This window comes from Spinacia oleracea, chromosome 3, assembly GCF_020520425.1.
Source record: "Spinacia oleracea cultivar Varoflay chromosome 3, BTI_SOV_V1, whole genome shotgun sequence".
NCBI classification, from domain to species: domain Eukaryota; kingdom Viridiplantae; phylum Streptophyta; class Magnoliopsida; order Caryophyllales; family Amaranthaceae; genus Spinacia; species Spinacia oleracea.
In genome coordinates this window covers 4,811,625-4,830,923 of record NC_079489.1, presented here as the reverse complement: position 1 = coordinate 4,830,923, position 19,299 = coordinate 4,811,625, and the positions used below count along the sequence as shown (strand labels likewise).

General features: G+C 36.5%; 2 protein-coding genes across 2 annotated transcripts; one reads left to right on the top strand and one right to left on the bottom strand.

Moving 5' to 3' along the window:
* The first annotated feature begins 205 nt into the window (after nucleotides 1-205).
* LOC110780133 (abscisic acid receptor PYL8) lies at nucleotides 206-3,310 on the top strand. Its single transcript, XM_021984559.2, has 3 exons — nucleotides 206-596; nucleotides 1,226-1,441; nucleotides 2,669-3,310. The coding sequence occupies exons 1-3, from the start codon at nucleotides 468-470 to the stop codon at nucleotides 2,885-2,887; spliced, it is 564 nt and encodes a 187-aa protein (XP_021840251.1). The 5' UTR covers nucleotides 206-467; the 3' UTR covers nucleotides 2,888-3,310.
* Nucleotides 3,311-5,430: 2,120 nt separating this feature from the next.
* Nucleotides 5,431-18,700, bottom strand: LOC110780123 (ATP-dependent zinc metalloprotease FTSH 11, chloroplastic/mitochondrial). The gene is made up of 17 exons (XM_021984551.2): nucleotides 17,871-18,700; nucleotides 16,456-16,609; nucleotides 14,945-15,037; nucleotides 14,626-14,714; nucleotides 14,382-14,505; nucleotides 13,915-14,034; nucleotides 12,433-12,483; nucleotides 10,705-10,766; nucleotides 10,212-10,269; nucleotides 9,313-9,438; nucleotides 9,160-9,240; nucleotides 7,966-8,095; nucleotides 7,664-7,812; nucleotides 6,860-7,141; nucleotides 6,441-6,530; nucleotides 6,305-6,358; nucleotides 5,431-6,048 (listed from the first exon to the last, which is right to left on the bottom strand). The coding sequence occupies exons 1-17, from the start codon at nucleotides 18,434-18,436 to the stop codon at nucleotides 5,896-5,898; spliced, it is 2,382 nt and encodes a 793-aa protein (XP_021840243.1). The 5' UTR covers nucleotides 18,437-18,700; the 3' UTR covers nucleotides 5,431-5,895.
* Nucleotides 18,701-19,299: the final 599 nt, after the last annotated feature.

Below are 19,299 nucleotides of genomic sequence, written 5' to 3'. Positions count from 1 at the left end.
CACAATTTCTTTCATTTTTTAAAAAAAGAAAAAATTGCCGTAATTATCCACTCAGTAACTGAATTTATTTTTATTCTATTTTTTTCTCCCTCTCAAAAACAAAAAATAATAATTTAATTTGTCTTTTTTTAATTCAGGCGATGAGGTTGAGAAAAGCAGAAATAAAAAAGAAAAACAAAAAACAAAATAAAAAAAGAGAGGGTAAAAACAAACACACAGAAGAAGAGGAGGAGAGAGAAAATACAGAGAAGCGTAGAGAGAGAAAGAAGGAGCGTAGAGAGAGAAAAAGCTTGAGATCGTTTGGCTATGGTGGTAGCGCGTTTAAGCCTTTACTGAGTCAACTCGTTTACAGTCGATTTTAATCGCGCGATTCCCCGTCGTTCACCGGAGAAGTATTTTCCGGCGACGGTCAGGGTTTGCTTTCAGTTGTATTGAAGAGAGAGAAAGAAGAGCGTGAAGGAGAGAAGATGATGATGAACGGAAATGGATACAGTGGAGTTGAAGAGGAGTACATAAGGATACACCATAAGCATGAGCCTGCGGATAATCAATGTAGTTCGGTTTTAATTAAGCACATTAAAGCTCCTGTTCATTTGGTAAATTTTTTATTTTTGTTTTGAAATATTTCTTTGTTATTTTTTGTTTTTTGCTTTGATTCTTGCTTATCTGATGGATCCAGATTGATTGTGATTATTATTGTAGATTCTTGATTTTTTTTTTCTCTCTTTTCAATTTGATGTTTTGACTTTGCTTGGGTAGTTTGATCCATTTGTTTTTATTGATTTTAGTTAATTCTTGTTTATTGGCTGGTAATCTTAATTGAATTTGCTAATGAAGCATTATTTTTTTTGGTAAAATAAATATCTGGGGAATTGTTAATAGAGGAATTGTTGATTGATTTTTCTTGGGGGGCAGGAATGTGGTTCTTAAGGTTCATTTATAAGTGATTGTGCCATTAATAGTTTCTATTGGTACTGATTAGTTAGCCATTGTGATTTGCTTCAACTATTTTGATATCTTTGGAATTTGAGGAAGGGGGTGGGGGTGGAATTAATGCCCTACTCGTACTGTATGATTATCTTGCTTTGGTTTTTGGGGTGGATTTTTAAAGCAGTATATAAGCTTCTAGACTATGGTTTGTTTGGAAAATGGGAAAATGGAGATGAGCTCGAAGTTATATTGATGATCAATGATAATCACTTATAACATAGTGTTTGCATGTCAGGTTTGGTCGTTAGTGAGGAGATTCGATCAACCTCAGAAGTATAAGCCATTTGTTAGCCGATGCGTGGTGCAGGGAAATCTTGAGATTGGAAGTGTAAGAGAGGTTGATGTGAAATCAGGGCTTCCAGCGACTACGAGCACTGAGAGATTGGAGGTTCTTGATGACAATGAGCATATTCTCAGTATCAGGATTGTTGGTGGAGATCATAGGCTAAGGGTATGGTACTTCCTGTCTATGAGTTATATTGCTTTTATAGGTATTTTTGTGTCTGCCTGTTTTCGGGGAGGAGGAGGGGTAGGGAGGGGGTGATGGTGGTGGTGGAAAGTAAACTGAGTTCCAGAACATCTTTTTTTCGTGATATACAGTTCTATTTTTCACAAAGTGAATTTTGTTATAGTTGATGATGATAATAAATGAATGTCTTTGTGTGATTAAGCTTCTGAGCATAATTCTCCGTATATTTGTGTGTGTGTGGGTGGTGGGAATGGGGTTAGACTCTGATTTAGTTATATTGTCAGAAAACGTGATCCAACACCTCGTTATGGGTTATGGCATGGGGTCAGACTCTGGATTTGGTTATATGGTCAGATTACGTGATCCAACACCTCGTTATGGGTTATGGCATGGGGTCAGACTCTGGATTTGGTTATATGGTCAGATTACGTGATCCAACACCTCGTTATGGGTTATGGATGGCGTCAGACTCTGGATTTGGTTATATTGTCAGATTACGTGATCCAACACCTCGTTATGGGTTATGGCATATGTTCATTCTATCAATTGGTGGATCAAAATGTAAGAGGATGCCGAATACAGATACTGATTATTTGATTGTTGCTGTTATGGGTCATAATTTTTTACCTGCAAAGCCTCTGCATTTGTTATTATTGTAGCATATTCTGTTTATCTGCTAGGCCTCTGCGTTTGTTATTATTGTAGGTCATTTTCTTTCCTCCAAGGCCATTTTGTTTATCTGCACGGACTTTGACTTCAATTTAGAGCAATGTTTGGTTGTTGCCTTGTTGGTGACATTCAGACATATTAGGTTCAGACCCAAAACCTTTCTACGCAATATCTTCTAGTGTTCTATCTTCTAACCAGGCCAGTATCATCGTTCTTCTTTCATGTTATTGTATTTTTTATATATGATTCTCTTTCTTTGTTGACAAAATATGATTATATAAATGTTCTGCAAATGGAATTGTTGGGGTTCATTTTACTTTAGACGCTTGTTCCTTTTGCATAATGGACGGTAAACTAGAGAGCGCCTGTTAGGAGCATTGGAATCAGGATTTAGTAATGTTTTTAGTCATGTGTTCGGAATATTTGTCCGATTACTTGGTACATGCAACTTTGTTATCAGATTCTGCCAAAAAGAAAAGAGAGATTATTAAGAACCATTTTCCTTCCTTCACCATGTCTAAGTTATATTTCTCTTGACAGAACTACTCTTCTGTGGTGTCCCTACATCCGGAGATCATCGAGGGAAGGCCTGCAACAATGGTGATCGAGTCATTTGTTGTTGATATACCAGAAGGAAACACCAAAGATGAAACCTGCTTCTTTGTTGAAGCTTTGATCAAGTGCAATCTGAAGTCACTTGCTGATGTGTCTGAACGTTTAGCCGTACAAGACCGAACCGAGCCGATTGATAGGATGTGATTAGAAGAAGCTTGATGTGATTCTCTCTCCATGGATGAAACTACCAAGGTGTGTTCGGATTGCATACGCAGGCCTTGGGGTCGACTGGTACTACCTGTTTTCCAAGTGGTTTTGCATTCTCCTTTAAAGAATCACAACTGATAAAAGTGTGTTTAAAAGGAAAAGTCAAGTCTTTACCGGTCTCATTCTATGCGTCGAAATCCATGCTTTCTAGTTTGTATATAAACATGTGGTCAAACGGGTGAATGTAGATCTCTCTGTTGCAGTAGTAGTATTACATATTATGTGGAGACATTATAGAGGTAATTCCCAATAGTTAGTCATTAATCACATTAGGGTATAGGGAGGCTTGTAAGTAGTGTTTCTTCTCAGTGCCATAAATTTATCTGTCATTTTGTGAATTACTGTCATTTTTCTCTTTAATCTTTTGTTAGCAAGTTTAGTTCTCCTACCACAATACTTTTGGTACCCTGGCGGCGGCGGCGGCGGTGGTGGTGGTGGTGGTGGTGGCTGTCTTTGGTCGAAAGAAGCTCTCGAGGCCACGCCCCGCCTCCCCCCGGAAAAAAGAAATTGTACAGCTTCTAGAAGAAACTGTTCAGGCACATCCTGAGGTGGGCAAGGGTGATCCTGAAGGGACCCATAATAGTTTGTACTGGTCTTTTCGTACATGTGATTGGAGTTTATTTTCTTCTAATTTTTAATATTCTTGATTATTTTGGTGCAAATATTTTAATATTCTTGATACTTTATTTTTGTTTAATTTATTTATTTATAGGTGAATGATGCAGAGTAGGTTGATTCTTGTAGATAATGGATGGATAGGCATTCATGTTTTAAAAATTGGGTACTCTGTTCCTAGACATGTCTAAAGGTCGATGTAGATTTACAGTTTTACCCATTTGGAATATCTCATTAGTTAATTTGGAATCTCCAATGGATCTTTGTTTGGGGGAAACTAGGAAAAGTTCAAATGATAATAATTTGTCTAAAATATGACAATGTTTTCATCAACTGTTTGCCTAATGACAAAAAAGTACACCGTAGAGATGTACTCCTATTTTTCTTTCTCTCTTTTTTTTTGTTCTACTCAGGCTATGTTCCGTTTGATTTATTTTAACTTATTTAAGTTCAGATTATTTAAGTAAAGTCCAATAGAACGGAGCCTCAGTTACTATAGGACTCCCTTTGTTCCTTCTCGTTTGCTCCATTTGCTATTTTAATCGGTTTTCAAAAGATGGCTCAACTGCTAAAATGATAACAGAGACCATAAGTTCACTCTCAATTTAAATAACTAGTGTGAAGCACGTGCGATGCACATGGTAGTATTAATATATTGAACAAAAGCTGTTAGTTGGTCAATTACAATAAATGGTCGATTAATGACTATCGATTAATGCATGGACTGATGATAAGATAAAAAAATATAAAAAACAATTATTCAGGGAAGAAAATTAGTCAAACAATTTTTTATACGAAATACTTGTGTTTTTATACAATTTCAATTATGTAGAATTTCACTACTATTAGGAACTTGCCCATGAAAAATTTCAGCTTTTGCCAACTATCACACTAATTTCTCTTTGTCAGTTAATATATAAAAAAAAACCTTAATTTATCATATAACTTTGATGACCATGTTGGGTTTTGGTGGAAAGTTATTGTTATAGCTTGCACAAAAATAAGTTAATATATTTAGTGGTAAAAAATAATTTTTATTGATAAAATTAATTTTTATTTTTAGGTGGTAAAAATCAACTTTTATTTTTTTAGGTGGTAAAAAATAATTTGTCAATTTTTTTAGGTGGTAAAAAACAATTTACGTTTACTTGAAGAGCAGATTTGGCAACATAAATCTAGAGTCGATTGGATCCAATTAAGTGACTCAAACACGAAGTACTTTCATGCTTTCATCAAGGAGAGACGGAATATGAACTCTATTAAGGTGTTGATTCGAGATGATGGGAGTAGAGCTTGTTTGCAGAACGACATTAAAGGACAAGAACATAGTTGAACAAGGCCCTGTACTCTCTTCTCATGATCAAGCAGGCTTATGTGCTCACAATTACAAAACTTGAAGTTAGAAAAGTTGTTTTTGTCATGGACAAAATCAAGGCCCCGGGGATTGACGGGTACAATGTTCACTTCTATTAGAGACGAATCTAACAAGATTATGTAATTCCGTTAAAGCAAAAATTATAAAAAGTTGACAGTTTAAAAATACATTGTGAGGTTTTCGCTAGGGGTGAAAGGAAGTGTAAAAACCGTAGGGACCCCCCCCGGATCCCACGAGTGTATCGAAAGTTGGATCTACCCAGAAGGTAATTTTAATGTGGCCGGTTTCCCCCTTTACGTGGCACCGGTACTAAGCACTTTATGGTTTGCGTAGGCATAACTTGTATCCATGCGCTTCATATTCAACCGGAGTTCGCTCTGGGCCGCGAGAGTTGTTTGTTTCAACTTCTATCTTTTTACCATACATTGAGACAAATCTAACAAGAAAAGTTCAAACGTTACAAGTATTAAAAAGGAGAAAATACTTCATATGTTGAGACTTCATTCTTATTCAATTGTTTTTTTTTGAAAGTACCACATTTGAAGCATGAAGAATATTACGTAAATAATGAAGTGGAGGGTTGCTGTGCTTGTTGCCCAAGGAGAAAATTTGTTAACCCATCTATATAAACAATTTCTGCTATTAAATCTATCAAAATAAACAAACAAAAAAAAAATAAAAAATTTCCTCCAGACAGTGAAAGCCCCATAATTCTTCTGTTTTATGGTAAAAGTGGTGATGATCAGCGTGGCGAATCCATAAGATAATACAACAACAAAGATGGCCTATCAGCAAAATGAATCAACTGCAGCCTAGCTTCCTTTGTGTATCAATGCATTGTATGTTAGTGTACAATATACAATCATGTCGCGAGCAGTCGGCCTTTCGATCTTACTAATTCTGTTCCTTTCATATTTCTTCAATACCAGATACTGTAATAGGGGAAACCTAACTTTTAGGCCAAGACAAGCTCCCCTTCTTGTTGTTCTTGCTGCTCTATCAGTCGACTTTCTTCTCGATATGGAAGAAGAATACGTTTTATGTCTTCGGAACTAAGTGTTTCATACTCCCGTAATGCAGTGGCTAAAGCGTGCAATGCCTTCTCGTGCTGGGAAAATGACAGCACGATAAAGTTAAGAACGGATCTACAAAGAAAAATTGAGGGTATCTTTGTCTTTTTCACTTTTATGAGTATATGCAAGTGGGGTAAAGTGGTAAATGGTGGGGACATGTTACTTTATAAGGAAATAGGAAAATCTTTAAGAGACAGACCAAAATAGAATATGGGGCAAACAAATAGGGACTGAGGGAGTATAGTAGTAACACTAGTGAGAAAGATCAAGGATAAGAAATCTTAAACTAACCTTCTTTAGCAAAGCCTTCACCCGATCATATGCATCTCTAAGGAGTTTGACAACCTAATGCACGAACACCAAATGAGATTAGGTCATAAAGCTAGAGACTTAACCACATGGTAGAATTTGGGGTAAACACACTGACCTCTGCATCAATACGGGATTGCATTTCTGAACCTGGCCTTTCTTTAATATGAACAGGACCAATTGCATCACTCATCCCACAAGACGTTACCTTGCAAGTCAAACAATAGGCCAACATCCATTAAATGTGATCAAAATAGATATATAACTTCATTGAAGTATATTTTATAATGCAAATTAAATGACGGCGGTGTAAAAAATTGGAGCGAAATTGAATTAGTGGGCTCCACATAACAGTTTCATTTACTTTTCTATTTTTAGGTGGTAAAAAACAAGTTTTAAATTTTTTTTAGGGTGGTAAAATACAAGTTTTAGTTTTTTAGGTGGTAAAGGACAATTTATCCATTCTGTAATGCAAATTAAATAACGATTGTGTTCCTGAACTTCATTTCCCAAAAGAAGAGTTCTACGGATACATACCATATATTGAGCAAGCTCTGTAGCCGTGCTAAGGTCACTGCTAGCTCCAGTTGTAATGTGATCTTCACCAAATATAAGCTCCTCTGCTACCCTACCTCCCATACAAACATCAAGACGGGCCAATAGTTGCCTTTTGCTAACTGAAGTTTCGTCACTTGAAGGGAGTTGTGTAACCATTCCTAGAGCCGATCCACGTGGTATGATTGTTGCTTTATGGATTGGATGAGCGCCTGCGGTGTTCAAAGCTACAATTGCATGGCCACTCTCGTGGTATGCAGTAAGCTGTAAAAAGGGCAGGTGGAAATCAACTTATTTATTTATTTATTGAACTTTATATTATTCCAATTTTTCTTTTCACACAGTAGTTCATCTTTGCTAACAGGAAATTATGTTCCTTCATAGATAATTCTAGGCAACTGAGGTCATTAGTCTAAGCCATTGTTATGCTGCTTATGCACAAGCATTTGTGTTTTAGGGTTTACTAAAAATCACACAGAAGATAATACTCATGCTAAACAAGTAAACACAGTCTGTATAAACTTTTTTTTAAAGCATCAGACACTATTCCGAATGATGTAAAATGCTGAAAATCATATATACATATAAATTACTTCTTATTATAGTCCCTCTGAAAAGGTGCAACTAAAATTTTGTGTCACATTTCTGTGAGGCCATTTTCCAGACGAACATTTTCAGTCGAGCGAAGGGGGCACCTATTTTCTAAGAAATATGTCAACCCCCTATGAATTATACACTAAGCTTTTCTAAGAAATTGCCACTAATTTCCATAAATTATACACTAACCTTTTTGGAATCTTCTGATATGAACATAGTTTTTCGCTCTGTACCCATTAGTATTCTGTCCTTTGCAAACTCCAATTGAGAAGCTGTCAATTTTTCAGCGCCTTCAACTGCGGCTTTGATGGCAGCTATATTGACCAAATTTGCCAGATCTGAAAAAGAGGTACAAAGAGCGTTATTTAGAAGAGTCACAGGAGACATTTGTAATTGGTCTGAATAACAGACTCATACGTAATATCTTGGAAAAGCAAAAACATAAATGTGTGGACATATTTAGTACTGACGCCAAATAGACACATATATACCTGCCCCATTGAATCCCGGGGTACCACGAGCGATTGCTTTAATATCAACTTCCTCAGCAACTGGTTTATCCTGTAAATACAGCTCTAGAATATCTTGTCGACCTCGTACATCTGGACTGGGAACAACAATCTACAAATAATGGCTTGTTAGTGAATTGTATAGATTTTTAGAAAGACTCAATTCTTAAAAAAGGGAAGAAAAAGACTAATAACAGTGGTCACAACTCACAAACTCTACACCAAGAGATGGGGGGAGGGGGATTATGTTTCAATAAACTGCGTCTGTGTTCATTTCAGTTTCTGGTATAAATACCCGATTCCACCACCTATGCTGTACTCGGATGCTCAAAACTTCTGTCAGAATAAGTATCCACACTAGTCTGACAGTTGGCTGTAATCAGAGCTTCATGTATATAGGTTTGTACCTTCCTAACTTGAGTTCACTCTAAAAATTGTGGAAACCACGCTTCAGATACCCTGAGTTGTCGAACTTAGTTAAAATATTGGATGAGGTGAGCATAGGAAGTCTTGCAATTCCAGCTTCCAAGAAACTGAATTCTTCATGATACTTATACTCTGGCTTGTCCAAGGACCATGATTTGAAACATCAGACATAACAGATGAAACCTTGTATTTTTCTTATGAACTTATCAACTTGGCATCACCCTATTTTCCACATCCCTTAGACTCCACAATCCAGAGACTAGGTCTATATCAGGTCCTAACAAATTAACGGATTTCAAAATCCAAGTTCATGATAGTTGATCTGCAATACCCTTGGCCTTAGCCTTCAATGTTCATCTTCTACGTTCCAACGCTGCAGTTTTGTTAACTTTTATTGTAGATTCTGATTTCAGAAAGGTGGCATCTCCATCCAACCCCTAAAGACCTCCTTCAGATTAGCTTGGTTTGATAACTTATAATTTTCAAAGCATAAAGCTCAACACTACATACACAAGATTTAACAGAGAAACAAGAAACAGAAAGAGGAGGCCACTTCTGTTAGAAGAGGAATGGGAGGAATCACCAAAGCCGAGGTTGAATGACAGAAAGCGAGAAACTCTAAAAACTTATTTTGGTTTTGGGGATGCCGGCATCCTGCTTGCTATAATAGTGACAAAGCCTTTCTAGAATAATGCGTCTAAAACGATTTTAAAGTAGCTTTCAGTTGTATTACAAAATAAAAAAACTTACATGCCTATCAAATCTGCCAGGTCTGGTCAAAGCTGGATCCAGAATATCAGGCAAGTTTGTTGCAGCCATCAATATAATGCCCTGTCATTAAGTATCAAATTAAGATTCACTGCATATTAATTTTTATATATACTGTAAACTTGTATTATGTACCTCATTCTGTTCAAAGCCATCCATTTCAACAAGCAATTGATGCAAGGTCTTCTTGGTATGACCTTCCCATTGTTTTCTTGTTGATCCAATGGCATCAATTTCGTCAATGAAAATAATGCAGGGAGCCTGTAGAAACAGTAAGATATTAGATATACAGGTTTACTTTGGGAAAAATGGATCTTATGAAGAATAGTGAAGAGGTGCATGTGCATCAAATGCCCAAAATCCTCATCGTGCCAATCTACCAGGAGAATTTCTTCCTTTATGTTTGGCTAAAGTGAAAGTAAACACAATGAAAGGGACGCTCCGTCGAACCTAGGATGCTGGGTTTCAGAAACATAATGGTGTGAAAGATGGGCAAACATATTTCAATTGACTAATGAGGCTGTAATTAACTAATACTGCTCAACCAACTTGAAAATCAACAATGAGAAAGATTCCCTATAGGAGCAAGACACCCATTACATAATCATTTACCACAAGACAAAGAAAATACCAAGTTGAGTTAGGCACTTAAGCTTGTTAAACATGCTGCCTCACACGAATAGAAAGGCTAAGACTTCATGACGGCGAGCTACTAAATACTTCCTCTGTTCTTATTTACATGACACAATGATTTAGTCACGTTTGCCAATGCACAATTTCAAACATTAATATATTCAATTATGAATAAGAAAAAATTATAAAAAGTTAGATATTTAAATAATATTTAGAGGGGAATCTAACAAGACCCCCCACGACTATGTTTTTTCGCAAGTATAAATCACAAAAAGAAGTCAAAGGAGCTTGTGTGAATAGTGTCCAAAACCCAATTGTGTCATGTAAATAAGAATGGAGGAAGTAGCAAATACTCAATTGACAGAAAAGCATAGTGATTGCGTGAAAGATAGAAGGCAAACCTTCTTCTTTGCTGCTTGGAACAAGGACCTCACTCGTCGAGCACCAACACCAACAAACCTGCAGCAAACAACTTCTATTTAACTTGAGAACATAAATAACTGTTTTGCAGTACCTGAGCAGTATTCGTCCAGCAGCCTTTGTTGAGGCATAAGGCCAACAAGACACTGAGACCTTGGGTGATAATTACCCAATCACCAATGGAATATTCTCATGGTAAGTTTGTAAGATAGATAGCAGTATAAGTTTGTAAGATTGGTGGTCTTCAAAAGAACACATGGTAAACCATGGAATATTCTCATGAATCGTTTGACTTGTAAGTTTAATTCCAAGATGTGTCAATATTATCAAGTGGTCCCAGATTCCTCAGAAGATGATTGTACCAATAAAAAAAAGAAAGAGTTGAGTTCGGGGGAGAGGGGGGAGGAGCATGCCAACAAAAGATGATAAAAGGACATCAAATGTAAACACCGCACTACAAGATAGAACACTTACATCTCCTCAAACTCAGAACCTGCTCTGTAGAAAAATGGCACTCCAGCTTCACCAGCAATAGCCTTCAAAGTTCCAGATGCAGAAACAAGTTGTCAGCTTTAGACATAAAGAGAAGTAATAAACGATATGCATAAGCCCTCAGGTATACATGACTACATGAGTAGCTACTTCACAGGGACAGAAAAAAGCTCTAATCATAAGAGAGGCCGAATTGAAAGCTTCACGGCTTCATCTACGATTGCCCTTAATCAAAGCACTAAAAACCTCATTCATTGAACTAGCTTAAAAAACCAGTACTAAGAAAAGTAGCATCATTCCCGACCAAACTTATCGGACATAGGTGATCTGACATTGTTTTTTTAATAAAAATCCCATACTTGAGAACAGGATTTAAAGAGTTGCACCTCTAAAGCTTCCATAATTTCTAAGGAAAAAGGATCTTGTAGTTAGTGTCAAGAGTTGCATGTGACCTTTAACTATCTACCTTTACTAGTATAGATATAGATAGCATGTAAGAATTCAATATGCACAAAAGAAACTAATATAAATCTTTTAATACTAGTTGTCCAGGGTTCTCTCAGTTACTGATTCTGTTTAGGAGCAGTGGAGCACCATGACACCATTACTTCCAAGACACCACAAAATATTGGTCATAATCACTAACATATGAACATGATTATGCTCAAAAGTGCATCAGGACTACAGCTAAGTGTACCAACTACCAAAAGGGAAAAAACATGAAGAAAGACCTAGAAGAGACTATACTATTGCTGGAGTGAAGAATGAAGTTGTTGCACAGGAGAAACTCCACTTGCATAAGGACTTTTGAAAGATTGGCTCATGAGGAGCTTGAAAGTAGGTGATCTAACTCTGATTTAAAAATTAAAATTCAGATTTACTAAATAAAGTTCCAAGAAGAGCTTCACAAATTCAAACACAACATCAAACAATTTAGTCAATAAAAAGCGGTAAATATGACTTTTAACCTTCAGATATCTACTCTTATTGGTATTGTTAGCACATAAGTGTACTTGCTTTATACACACAAGACATGAACAAAAAAAAAATAGGATGTATCATTTAGTATTAGTTATTTAGTTGTCCCAAGTCCCAAGTCCCAAGTCCCAAGACTCTCCAAGTTTTTTTTGTTCTTACATTAGAAGCTCCCTATGGGTAGAATCACTTCTCCTGCATGATTCTTTTAGCAGAAAATGCAACAATGTCGGCACCATCATCCTTGAGGCCAAAAATTATTACTGTTAATTCCACCATGATCAATTACCACCTCTTTCTCAGCGTAAATTCTAGAAATAGCTTCATTTACTGGCTCTGAGCAACAATACAAGATTCAGGCAATAAAGCTAGGCTCTAACTATGATATAATTTTATAAAATCTAATTTGCCTTGTGAGCATGAAAGATTTGTAGCTATTGATTTCAAATTCAGTCTACTCATGTCATCACATTCAGTAACAGCCCCCCACCCCCACCCCCCCACTCCTCCACCCCAACACACACAAACACACACCCCATACACAGTTACCTCGGATGATTAACTGTATTGAACTTTCGAAGTGCATGTCCGTAAGAACTTAAAGCTTCAACAACTGTACAATACATAAAAATGCCATCCAAAGCACCACAATTAAACTAGACAAGCACTGCAAAACATTCTAAGACCATGCGATTTCCCCATCAAGAAGCTCCAACATGATTGAGAATGAAGTACCTTGGCAAGCAGTGTTTTCCCAGTACCAGGAGCTCCAGTCAAAAGAATTCCCTGGCATTAGAAATACATATTGCTGTTAAACAACATGATATGCAAATGGAAATTTCTAGAATTTTGATACATTATAATGAGCCGGTTATTTAAAGGTCAAAAGACCTAAAGATCATAAACAAAACTTTAACATCAATAACTTGATAAGAACAGCAGAGAGGTGTTTTCTGTCAAATACGAATAATGGAAAACGTTTTCTGAATTCTAAAAGTGAAAACAAGGCAGTTACGCAATTATTGCATGTTGTATACAATTCTTTACCTGCATCTAATACATGTGCATAATCTTAGAAAGATGCTAATTTGAACAAGAGTTTTGGTTTATGGGGTTGGTGAATGAATTATCACATGCAAATTTTTAAAATCGTTACATAAATGAATCTTTAATTTGATCCAAGGAATTGGGGAAAGAAAAATCCTAGAGAATGTGCTTCGCAACCACCCCTTCACTACTTCATAGCAAAACAAATAACTTCATCTGTCCTGCAATCTAGGTTGACTGTAGTTCTAATATCTTTTCAACTTTCTCCCCCACATACCTTGATTAACATTGCCACATTTTGCCCAAAACAGAGGCATGCCATCAGTTTCAAGTTTGACACTTCAAGTTGACTAGAATACCAATGATCATGGTCATGGTCCACTACTTTATATGGTCCAGGATCTAAAGATAAAATATTAGAGGTGGTGGAGGAGGGCTGGAGGGAGGGGGGGGGGGGGGGGGGGAGAGGTTGAGCTACCTGGACTGGTTTAACAAAGGATCAACTTAGAGGAAAGCATGATCTAGGAAGGGGACAGGTAAATGGGTAATAACATAAGCATTATATACCAAATGTAATTGGTAACTGGAAAGAGAGACTAGTTGTGGTTTAGAGGAGAGTTGCTTCAGAGTTCAGACCACAATACAACACCAGATCTAGAAAAACCTAGATGTATGCATTCAGCATTCTTACCTCTAAGTCCTACAGGGATAACAAAAAGGATGTAATAGCAGGGAAGACATCATATAATCAGATCCTAGAATAAAAAATAGTGGAAGGAAAGGCAGAGAAAATAGGATACAAAAAGTGAAAAAAAGAATCCCCTTTTCTATTCTAGAGACAGAGAGAACAGCTTAATGGCTGGTTTAAAACTGGTAGCAGTAGCACGGAAATGCATTAGATATGCAAAGAGCAGAACAAAAAGAAGGAAAGAAAGTTGAGTTGTAGTGAGGGAGAAAATGAGCAAGAAAAGAAGTCAGAAACTCAGAATATTCTCACTTCAATTCCTAATAAATCACAAGTTGTAATATTCTCTATTCATCATGTTATTCATGTACTTCCTAAACCTCAGAAGGAGTATGCAAGTAATCTATAGATATTTAACTGGCATTAACTAGAGAAGCAATTTATTTGTTACACACAACTTTAGTGAAGCTGCATCTCTAACAGACCTTTGGTAACTTCCCTCCAAGGCGAGTAAATTTTGTAGGATTCCTGAGGTATTCCACCACCTCCTCAAGCTCTTGCTTCGCATCATCACAGCCTTTAACGTCCTTAAAAGTTTTGACGTTCTGAACAAAACGCAACTAATCAGCACTCAGAAATGACAAATTCAAATTTAGAAACATGCGTTTCGCAACATCAACTTATAAAACAGTATAAAAACTTCAAGCATAAGCATGTTCTCAATTTATATTTGTACAAGTAAAATCAAGTTCTCAGAATCAGTTGTAAAAAACAGAGTATCATATATTCATATGTCAGAAAAAAGAACAAGTTACCATCATTTGCAATTCATTAATTACCCAATAAGTTTCTCACACGGAATGAGTTAAGATCTCTTAAACCTAAAAAGAAAAGGCTGACAATTTTACAGTGTTAATGAGCCTTTTAGTGGGATGGAATGGTAGGATGATACCTTTTCTGGAACAACTTCTTTACTCAACTCCTTTGTAGAGTATGAAGAACTTGATCCAACACCTGAGGTTCCTATACCACCTAAGCTAGTTATGTACTTCTGAAGTGCCGTGGCTCCCATTACCCTGAACAGAACCAACATATGGGAAAATCAATTTGACTGCAAACAATCAATAACAAATGAATTTTTACACAACAGGAAGCGACTTCCAATACATATAACAGACTCACGAAAGAACTTGTACCAAACTAAACCAACAGCAATAGTGAAGAGGATAGTCGAGAACAGCTCTTGAGCAAAACGCGATGATTTGTTGGACGCCTTTGGATCAACCTGAATAAACACAATAACTATAGAGTTATAAACAGCAACAGAACATAGTACAATTTACCAATGTAGGAAGATCACAAAATCAAGTGCTTATATTTTTTTAGAACAAATGTATAACAATAAATGTCCAACTATCAGAATAGTTTTACACAGTTCAAATCACTGAGTACCATCAAAAAATTTACATGGATAATATTTAGAAAAGAGAACACTAATCTGACAGACCAGCTTACCATCATCACATGTAATGGTTGCTTCTCAGATATTCCAGGGTTTAAGGAAAGCTCCTCCGCATTTCCCGATGCACGTTGTTTCAACTCTTGCAACTACAAGAAGGATTTCATGATTGAAAAGAAACAAGTTATTGGTGAAAATGAAAGAGGTTAGCACTTAACTGGATACAATCAAGTGACAATCAAATGCAATTATGTAAATCCTTGCAGTTCATAGGAGGTAAGACAAACTGCTCACATTATATGGTACAATAAAGTGCCATGAATCATTTAGTTAACAACCAGCTTCAACAATAAAGGATCATAAAACAGAGCAGTGAATCAAATCAAACAAAAAAGAAGTATGCAGAGCATATGCATGTCCACTGACAGCAGTGCATTTGATGCTACATAACTTTATAAGTCCCAAATTCTGATACTGCCCGGTGAAAGAACTGAAAGGGCATCATTTAAGATACATAGAAAACATAAGTGGCATACATTACAAGTTTCAACGAGGTATCTTTGTGACTGTATATTGTATTCGGTTGTGAATAAAAAATTAACAGACTTCTCGGCAATGGTCGTCTTAGAGCTTCCAAGTTACGGACATATGCAATATAATAGGAATCGAAAAAGGCTCAATAACCCAGCACTAAGCGAGATAATGATCCTGGTAAAAGTTGTTTCTTGCATCTTGCAGCTGCTTAGATTTTGGTAGTTTCAGCATCACAAATTAAAATTGCTTTCAGGTAAGTTGAGATGAGAGCAATACACACTTATTTGAACCTTTTTCTCTAGATTGCCACTAATGGGTTTGTTATCCTTGCTAATTTACTAGCATAATATCTATGTAAAACATAAAAGGCGACACATAACAAGTACAACAAGGTGTCAAGGTCAACTGAGTAGCTGGGGAAAATAAAAGATAAGAAGCCTCAAGTGACGTGAAGACAAGGGTAGAAGCAGGGGAGTTCACCATGTTAAAGTTTGGTGTGTTTGAGCAGCGCGGGATTGAACTTGATTCAAGGTAGTTGATGTGAGAATAACAAACTTAAAGCTAAATGTTTAATGGCATGCCCAACTAATGCATTGTTATCATAAATCATTGTATGTATGGAGAATGCATGTGGCAGGCTGAACCAAATTTCAACAAAATCCATAGAGCGGAGTAGCTAGTAAAAACAAAGAAAAGGAAAGCTGAAGTAAGATGCAAACAAGACTAAATGAGGAGGTCCATCACATTTATGGATTGACAAGATTAAACTGCCTTTCAGGTAAATTGGTGCAAGAGTTAAATACTAGTTGGCATCTATTGATCTACAATTCCCCTAATAAATTTGTTGTCAACAAATGAAAAGTTACGACTTTGTACAGCATGTTCAACAAACTCCATATTTCAGCTCAGGTGGACAAAGCCAAATTGAAGAAACTTGAATAGACACAAAACAAAATGAAGAGCAAGTCACATAATACTAGAATTTTAAAATCATAAATACAACAACAGCATGTAATAAAAAATTGGGAGTTACCAATGTAGGAAGACTAGATGGCTTCCCAGACTGCTCATCAGGAAGATACTCAGCGATGGCATTCGTAGCCACCAAAGCTCGAAGATATTCTATGACACCTTTACTATCCACTGCAAGATCTCTTTGTTCAAAGCGCTTGATGACAGATTCAGGACTGAAAAGACATTCAAAAAGGTACATTAATTTTCTTTAAATTATTTTGGAGGGGATGGAATAGCCTAGCAACTACGAGTAATAACAGATATCAAAATGGGATGAAGCTTCATGAAAGAAATAGTTCAATGCTGCAGTACTCCCTTGTAATCAGCTTAATGAGCTTTCAGCATGATTTAATATTTTCCTGAATCCCAAAGGTGGAGAAAAAGATGAAATACTGACTTACTGTAGAAATCCATAAAACCTTTAGCAAACAAATTTCATCTTTTAAAACCCAACGATGACAGCAACAATGAAAAAGCCTCGATCACAATATGATGGTGTTGGCTACATGAACCAATAACTCATCTTCTTAGAGTGTTCCCAAAGATCATCTCCCTCCATTTAGGTCTATCAAGTGTTATATGATCCTGTTATATCATTCTTAACTCCCTGCATCCAAATCATTTGTGGCCTCCCTCAGCTTCTTCTAAAATCCCCAACATTCCAACTCTCCACTTTCCTTATCGGTGCCTCTTCTAGTCTTCTGGTCAACGATACACATGTTTTAACCAACGTAATTGGTTCTCCTTTATCTTATCCTCAATATCCGTAACTTCACCTTTTCTCCGAATATCTCCATTCTTAATTCTATCCCTTAATGGTCCCCACTTCCCACACATCCATCTCAGCAAACATGTCCGCTATACCCATCTACCTAAATGATCCTTCCTATATGCCCATCATTCAGAACCGTGTAGCAATTCTGGTCTAATAGCCATTAGCCACCCTATAGATGTCAACCTTTTAAATCCATAAGTAACAAATATAGTTATCATTTTCCAGCACTTCCATATAAGTAGATCAGATGATCCCAAATTGCAAGCTTTTCACTTTTCAGAAACACTTCATGTGACAATGGAAACTTAGTAAAAAGGTCCAACCTATATTCGATAAAGCAGACTTCCTACAACATTTTGTTTACAACTTCTGCTCATCCGGGATACAAAAGTCTCATTCTTTAAGCATTTTCTACAAATCAGCTAAGATGTAATAAGCAAGGAACTATTAAATTTCGCTTCGCCAAGATAAAATCACATACACCAGAAGTCGAGAACAATAAGAAAGAAATCAATTCAACCTACATTTTGATTCCCAAATTCTAATTAATGCTACACAATCACACACATTGCCTCAAAATTTCAAACAAAAACGAAAATGGCACATAAAAAAAATCAAAAGTATTCAGATAATTACTATTCCTCATAACGAATTCGAACCTATGCTTGTTGAGCTCAGCAAGCAAAGAACTTTGCAAGGCGGCATCATTCGGATTGGCATCGGCCTCGGCGATCAAACGCTGCATCCGCTTGTCCTGCTGCCACGGCCACCAACTCAACCACCCAGATAACCAAATCTTCTCCAACTTTTTTTTAAAAGTTACCCAAATTCCCACTAAAAATACCACTATTGCTAACTTACCTTCTTCCCCCCTTTTCTCCCCCACAAAACCTGCTTCATCACCTTCAATTCCTCCCTCCCCAATTGTCAGAACACTCTCCTCAGTATCACCACTATTACTAATACTAGGGTTTTCAAGCTCCTGTGAAAAATTACCCCCATTTCTATCATCAAATTCAAGGGAAGAATCAGAATTTGAGGAACTGGGTTTTTCAATTGAGTCGGAATTTTGTAATGCACAACAATTAATAGACAATTTGCGCGAGCGAGAGATGCAATAATTTAGGGTAAAAGATTGAGAAATTTGAGGGCGAAAACGATGAAATGGGGGTAAACGGATTGAAATTGGGGGTTTCAAGAAAAGGGAAGCTTGCAATGTCGTCATATTTGTTCTTCTGATTCTAGATTTTTTCCTGGGTTTGTAGTTTTCTTGAAGATTATGAATTGAAATGGCAGAAAGTCCTTTCTCTTTCTCTCTCCTTCAAGAAGGTGCAACAATGGAGGAGAAAGAAAGAAGGGAAGAAGACGAAGAAAGAGTAAAAACCTTATCTTTGGAGGGATTGGATTGATTGAAATTGGCGCCTGGTGAGTGGTGAGTTCGACGAGTGTGCAACTCGGTTGAGTCAACTCTTTTTTATTGCGACTGTTAAGGACAAAGAATCGTTTGGTTTCTTGTTATGGAATTTTAGTACTCCACTAATTTTTTCTTTACAAATTGATTGATTGTTATGGTAATGGTTTAGATTAGCGCAAACAAAAATATTGTGTATGTTAGTTAAGATTGTTAACTTGTGGTTGAGAACTCAGGTTAGATTAAAACTTTGTGATATATGGAGTATTATAGTATGTATCCGAGGGAATTAAATATGTTACTCCACTGCTCTTGACATAAGATTTATCCATAATCTATTAACGAAATTCAAATTAAACACGGTGGATCGAATGATTAAACTCATGTTGGATTTATTTTAACAAAGTAATTGGATTTACCAAATGCAATGCTCTTCATGGGTAGTTTGAGAACAATTTATTCTTCCCATAATGGAGTTAAAGAATTAGCATGTGTGCCTTAGTGAATGACATTTCAAAAGCTTTAAAGAGTACAAGACTTAGACTACAAAGTCCTTTCACCTACATTTCGTTTATATTTACGGAGCGGGTACGTGAGAATGGGAAATTAGAAAATTGAGAATAGGATAGTGATCCAGAATTCGTAGAAATATTGATAATCCCTTGTTAGGTATATTG

What these genes read in the sequence shown, in the direction of transcription:
- LOC110780133 (XM_021984559.2), top strand. Translation starts at nt 468, where the DNA reads ATGATGATGAACGGAAATGGATACAGTGGAGTTGAAGAGGAGTACATA. An exon ending in TTAAAGCTCCTGTTCATTTG is followed by an intron (nt 597 to 1,225) that starts GTAAATTTTTTA and finishes TTTGCATGTCAG; the next exon opens with GTTTGGTCGTTAGTGAGGAG. An exon ending in GTGGAGATCATAGGCTAAGG is followed by an intron (nt 1,442 to 2,668) that starts GTATGGTACTTC and finishes TTCTCTTGACAG; the next exon opens with AACTACTCTTCTGTGGTGTC.
- LOC110780123 (XM_021984551.2), bottom strand. Translation starts at nt 18,436, where the DNA reads ATGACGACATTGCAAGCTTCCCTTTTCTTGAAACCCCCAATTTCAATC. An exon ending in ATTGCTGTTGGTTTAGTTTG is followed by an intron (nt 14,506 to 14,625) that starts GTACAAGTTCTT and finishes GGTTCTGTTCAG; the next exon opens with GGTAATGGGAGCCACGGCAC. An exon ending in AAGAAGTTGTTCCAGAAAAG is followed by an intron (nt 14,035 to 14,381) that starts GTATCATCCTAC and finishes CGTTTTGTTCAG; the next exon opens with AACGTCAAAACTTTTAAGGA.